The following is a 5,609-nucleotide window of genomic DNA, read 5'->3' on the forward strand; positions in this document are numbered from 1 at the left end:
TCCTTATAAGGAATCACAGCTGCCTTGGCCTAATTAAAGACTCCTGATAAAATCACTCATGGCTCACTCAAAAATATCTTGTACCATGAGATCAAGAAAATGGCTTCAAATAGCAAAGTAGAAATGAACAGACCTCTAAATGGTATAACGTTAAACATGACCCATTTCTTCAAATTTGAAAGCAAGATTACTTTTTATTTAAATTCAGTACTTTGTAACTCCTCCTTGGCAACTATAACAGCTTGTAAACGCTTCCTGTAACCAGTTAAGAGTCTTGAATTTTTGCCCCATTCTTCCTGGCAGAACACCTGAAGAGAGGTTGGGTATTCCAGCAAGACAATAATCCAAAGCATACCTGAAAATCAACCATGAAGTACCTCTAGGAAAGACAGATGAAGGTTCTGGAATGGCCACCACAGTCCCTGGACAGGATATTATTGAAAATCTGTGGAGAGATCTCAAACATGCCATACACGCAATGATTTATTTTTTGACAATTACAACATTATTCAATTTACTTGAAAATGTAAATGGACATTGAGGCAACCATCAAGAAACAATTCTGCTCCAGGAATTATTTTCATACAATAGATTCACCATTCAGGGTCAGGCCTATTATTGCTTGAAGGTGTGCAAGGAACGATGAGTGTACCCTTGTGAGTGTCATTCAGTCAGTCTCTCTCTCCCTCTCTCTCACTCTTTCTTTCTCTCCTCCTCTCCCCTTCTGCAGTGGAGCATGGACACTGGACTTAACTAAGTGGGAAGAGCTGAGAACATTTAACCAAAGCGAAGGGGGTTGGCAGAGGCTAACACAGGAATGCACACACTCAGACAGACTTAGACACCCTCTTCTGTCTCAGAGTATCTCTGCAGCCTTGTGCCTCTCATTTACAAACAAATACATATACATCCACCTACTACCCACACACACATATCTCTGTAAGCGTACACACATTTGCAGGCAGTTCTCCCCCAAGAAAATGCTCTGCTGGGATTTGTGTTTGGTCCTGCTCTTTACAGCCCTCATGGTTACAGCATTGCCACCCACCGGCATCAAGATAACTGAAGGTGAGTGATTGCTGATTGTTAACACAGCCAACCTGATCCAAAGGTTTGACTTACTGAGTTACATGATGCCAAGGAGCTGAAGATTGTGTGCAGGACATTTTAATCTTTGATATTTTATGATGTTCCTTTATAGGACGTTGTTTGGATATTTTTTATGCAGGTAGCTAGTGTACTGCTCTGGTTTTCATGAAGGTTTTACTTGTGTGTGACTCGTGAGGAGCTTTAGAGCAAGGCGTGGATTGAATTAGGAAAGCAGGAATACGTGAGCCTCTTGTAAGCACTGTGCTGCAGTTTGTCTGCCTGCTTCTTGTGTAATTGCCGTATTTAATATCTTTGTGAGTAATAAGTTGAATAAGTTGTGAAACTTTCATTACTTTAAGGCTAATGCAGCTAAATGTGTGGGATTAAAGGTGCATAGAGTTAGCCTAGCACCAGGGCTTTATCTGAGCGAGTCACGATGCCCTCTTTCCCTGCCCCAGCGGCTCTGCCCCTGCAGCTGCTCAACCCCAGCCAGCCGGCCTCCTGTCCCCTGTTCTGGACGGAGTTTGAGAGCCACTGCTATCGCTTCTTCCCCCTCAACCGCACCTGGGCTGAAGCAGATCTGTACTGTGCAGAGTTCTCCAATGGGTACAAGTCAGCCAAGCTCGCCTCCATACACAGGTAATACTGCTGACCGTGTCAGAAGTGTGTCCTGGGAGCCTTTCCCAGAGCCCCACATCGGTGCTTGCATGGACACTGTACTGAGCTCAGCCTTCGTCAAGAGGACCACAGTATAGTCAGCAAACTATATAACCAATATTAAGAATGTAAGCCCAAATCCCAGGCTGGATATTATGCATTGAGGTGGTGGCTCACACCACATAAATGTTACAAAGAGCCTTCTTTTTGTGATTCAATAAAAGATGCAGAACATATTGAGTGACTCTGCTATTCAAAGAAGCTAATCTTCTAGTGCTTATCTTATTGTGCTCCCCAGCTGGGAGGAGAATGTGTTTGTCTATGACCTGGTGAACAGTCGTATCCCAGGGATTCCCATGGATATATGGATCGGTCTCCATGACAGACGCCAGGTAATTTACTATTCTGTTCATTTTCTTCTGTTATGGTTACAGTACCTCTGACATACAGTATGTCAACATTAGATTAACCTGCATTTTTTAAAATGACCTGATAACATATTATTTACAGTATACTGTCATCTGCATGGCATCTGCACATCCTTCACATAAATTCATGGAAGGCTATCAAGGACTCATTTCCCATTGTAATCTCAGGTAGTAAATATACAGTACTGTGTGAACATTGTGGCAGTTAGGCTTAATCAGGTCCAGATTGATGGTGGGAAGAAGCTGACTACTTTCAAAGGTCAATATTAGAACAGTAGGATACTGCCTTTGTTCAAGATTCATGAGTGGTCACCTTTACCTGTCTGTAGGGGGTAATTTGCATCTGTCTTGTTCCACTTAGTCTGAGTTAGTTTCTTTTTGCAAGCAAGTGTGAAGAAAAACCTGTTTTTCAGCTAGTAAATATATCCTATGTCTGGCCTAGTATTAAGCATAAAAGTTAAGTGGATACTCTGGCCAGGCACAACAGCTCCACTGTGGCATTCGTCCTGTATATCACCAGGAGGGCACCCTGGAGTGGACCGATGGCTCTCCGTTTGAGTTCAGCTACTGGGATGGGAACCAGCCAGATGACGGGATCCACCGTATTTCCACAGATGAGGACTGTGTGGAAATTTGGTTCAGACAGAGCAGTGGTGAGAGTGCATGCGCTTAATCCAATAGATAATGGGTCAGTTTCACAGACACTGATTAAGCCCAGTCAGACTAAATTAAAATTTGAAGAGAAATTATCCATGCAAAACTCATTTTAGTCAAGGAGTGAGCTTAAGCTCCCTGAACCCAGCTCAATATATTATTATGTGAGCCAGAATAAAGTTGAATAGATCACTGATGAAATTAGGTAAACTGCAATTTACCTAATACCAAACTTGAAGAATTAGAAGAATTAAAACCTGAAGAATTGTTTGATTCTTTGAGCAGCACTAAGGTCCTGGAATGACAACAGCTGTGAAAAGACCTTTCCCTTCGTCTGCAAGATCCCCACACAGGAGAACTAATCCTGAGGGAGCAGTCACACTGCATCCTGGTCACCTGCAGCTAGCCCCAGTGCCCCAAGCACTGGACCCCAGCACGAGCAGAAGAAGGCGCCCTCATTACGCTGGCTCTCCCTCCCCCTCTCTTCCTGCATCGCCTGAACAGATACAGCCAGGACATTAGCCACGCTCTCCAGGGAAGCCACCGAAGAATCCATCTATCCTCATTTAAAGCTGTGAGTCACCTCCCGGGCTCTGCTACGTCCGAAGCACATTGCTGTTATTGCCTTTGCCACTATTATCATCGTATACGGTTACATATTTGGGCTGCTGTCATGTTTTGCTATGAAAGATCAATCCCCTTTTATACTTTAATGTGAGGCACACCTCAGTGCCTATTCACCACAGGCTGTTGTAGCAGTCTGGCAGGCAGAGGAGTTGGAAACTCCTGAACAGAATTGAAGAGCTCGAGGAGGAAAGACACCTGGAAGTGAATCAGAGACAAGGCCTTATTTCTCTGAACTGAGTGGCAGGTCGGACCTAGCTCTGCCTTCTCTACTTTACCCCCAGCCCAGTCCCTTGTGTGACACTTTATTGGGATAGTTGTAGAGGTGTACAATGCTAAACATCTGTAGCTAATGTTCTTTCCAATAAAGTGAAAACCTTGTTTTTAATATTTCTTGTTTCCTGATATTACCGCATTTGGAAATGTGTGTAGAATAATATCCTTCTGCCCCCTCAGAATTCCATAAAGGTACATAAAAAAGATGACCCTGCAATACCAGCTATGCATACTGCATACTGTAGCTGACAGTACAGTTTTTTGGACTTTTATAGAAGACACTATGCATTAACAAAGAACCTGATATTCAAAGCCGTGCCACACTGGGAGAGCAAATGGAAGCAGAACACAATGACTTTAAAAATGACATTGTAACAATCAATGCTTACAGCCAAAATGACTTACTTGCACATTTGTCTTACTTTCTAAACATACGGTAGCTGGATATTGGAATGCCAGCTATGCTTAATTAGCAAAGACAGCAAGTCTATAAAATTCAGCACACTATGACAGCATCATTGCACTGTCATTTAAAAAAATAATGTTTCCATTAGTTCTGCAAGTGTGGTAAGGCTCTGACTATCAGGTTCTTTGGTAATGAAGGGGAAGTGACCTTGGTTTAGTATCTGGAGCATGTTGTCTGTGCATCTGTCCATGGAGATCAATCAGTCAGTGACCTGGAAGGTGAGGAACAGAGGGTTTAAGTGGTTCACCATGATTATTAGACTGCACTTCAAAAGAACAAGGGGATTTAACCTCAGCCAGCTTATTGAACTTTAAAGACATGTTCTGGAGTACAGAGCATGGTAATTAAATACAAAGGTCCCTCCTCTAATCTTTTGGGCAGATTTGCCTCTGCCTCAGCCCACAGACAGCTGAAGTTAAGTGAATGGTTTCATTGATGGAGAAATTAGACTGACAGTCTGCTGAAGTGCGGCACTCTGCTGCTTTTCTTGCTGTCGGAGAAAGAGGAACCATCCTGCTACCAGGCTGTCTGTCCCACATGGAAATGGAGGAAAAAGAAGAGAACATAAAATCTTCCCCACAGCTCTGCTGGGGCTATCTGAGGGCCAGAGGAAGCACGTCCTCTTGAGCCTAATTCAGCAGCAGGTGGTGACTCTCGTAATTTCCAGTCCACAGCAAATGACCGTCCATCCTATCTTCTGTGCTCACTGGGCATTGCTCTAATTTGTTTCTCCTCTTCCAAATGAAGTAGCAACGGCAAAAAAATGCTGAAAGAATTTAATGTCTGCAGGTGGAGTATAATTAGCTTAGCTGTCAAATTTAACTTGACCTTAGAACAGGGAACTCCTGCAGGATGGTTGAGGTGTTCGTGTAGCTTGTAGCTTGAAACAGTAATTAGATTAAGGATTAATGAACCCTGACTAAGAACACTCAAATGGTGAACATTCTATTAGAGATTCCCTCACCATGAAGCAGAGCACTTGGGACTGAGGCTTGTATTTCCTTGTTTCTACATACATACTGTATGCATCTCAGTTTTATATGGACAGAACAAGTAGCTATTTATGCTTTATTGTCAATACATTTTCTTTGGGGTCACACAGCAGATGACACAGTACTGATCTAGACAGATCAGGTAACATGTCTGGCTTTACGACAATGATGATGACAAAGATAATATTCTGTAACACACAGATGGGGCAGAGGAGGAATTATCACTTATGAATAGATAGGAGACACCCTGTGAATTCACTCAGTACAAGGTTGCTTTTAGGTTTGAATTTGTGATAATTTCCTCTTTGTTGTCATTTAGTTGATCGTCATGAAAACTAAAAGCTGCAGGAATATTTGGCAGCTGCCTCCAGGGTAGGATGTGAAAGGTGAGAGGTAATTCAAGACCCTTTATTATCTGCTGCA

General features: G+C 42.8%; 1 protein-coding gene across 3 annotated transcripts; it reads left to right on the forward strand.

The window, feature by feature from the left end:
• Window positions 1-497: 497 nt before the first annotated feature.
• On the forward strand, window positions 498-3,842 carry clec19a (C-type lectin domain containing 19A). Of its 3 annotated transcripts, XM_061233184.1 has the most exons (6): window positions 498-628; window positions 731-1,068; window positions 1,548-1,728; window positions 2,045-2,138; window positions 2,695-2,827; window positions 3,114-3,842. In XM_061233184.1, exons 2-6 carry the CDS (start codon window positions 981-983, stop codon window positions 3,188-3,190), a joined length of 573 nt encoding a protein of 190 aa, XP_061089168.1. In that variant the 5' UTR covers window positions 498-628; window positions 731-980; the 3' UTR covers window positions 3,191-3,842. The 3 variants fall into 3 exon arrangements, with proteins under 3 accessions (XP_061089168.1, XP_061089167.1, XP_061089169.1); XM_061233183.1 differs by lacking the exon at window positions 498-628 and having other exon boundaries at window positions 675-1,068; XM_061233185.1 differs by lacking the exon at window positions 498-628 and having other exon boundaries at window positions 675-1,068; window positions 3,170-3,842.
• The last annotated feature ends 1,767 nt before the right edge of the window (window positions 3,843-5,609 follow it).

Source organism: Conger conger, chromosome 2, assembly GCF_963514075.1.
Source record: "Conger conger chromosome 2, fConCon1.1, whole genome shotgun sequence".
In the NCBI taxonomy this organism is placed as follows: Eukaryota; Metazoa; Chordata; class Actinopteri; order Anguilliformes; family Congridae; genus Conger; species Conger conger.

What these genes read in the sequence shown, in the direction of transcription:
- clec19a (XM_061233184.1), top strand. Translation starts at nt 981, where the DNA reads ATGCTCTGCTGGGATTTGTGTTTGGTCCTGCTCTTTACAGCCCTCATG. An exon ending in CGGCATCAAGATAACTGAAG is followed by an intron (nt 1,069 to 1,547) that starts GTGAGTGATTGC and finishes TCCCTGCCCCAG; the next exon opens with CGGCTCTGCCCCTGCAGCTG. An exon ending in TTGGTTCAGACAGAGCAGTG is followed by an intron (nt 2,828 to 3,113) that starts GTGAGAGTGCAT and finishes TTCTTTGAGCAG; the next exon opens with CACTAAGGTCCTGGAATGAC.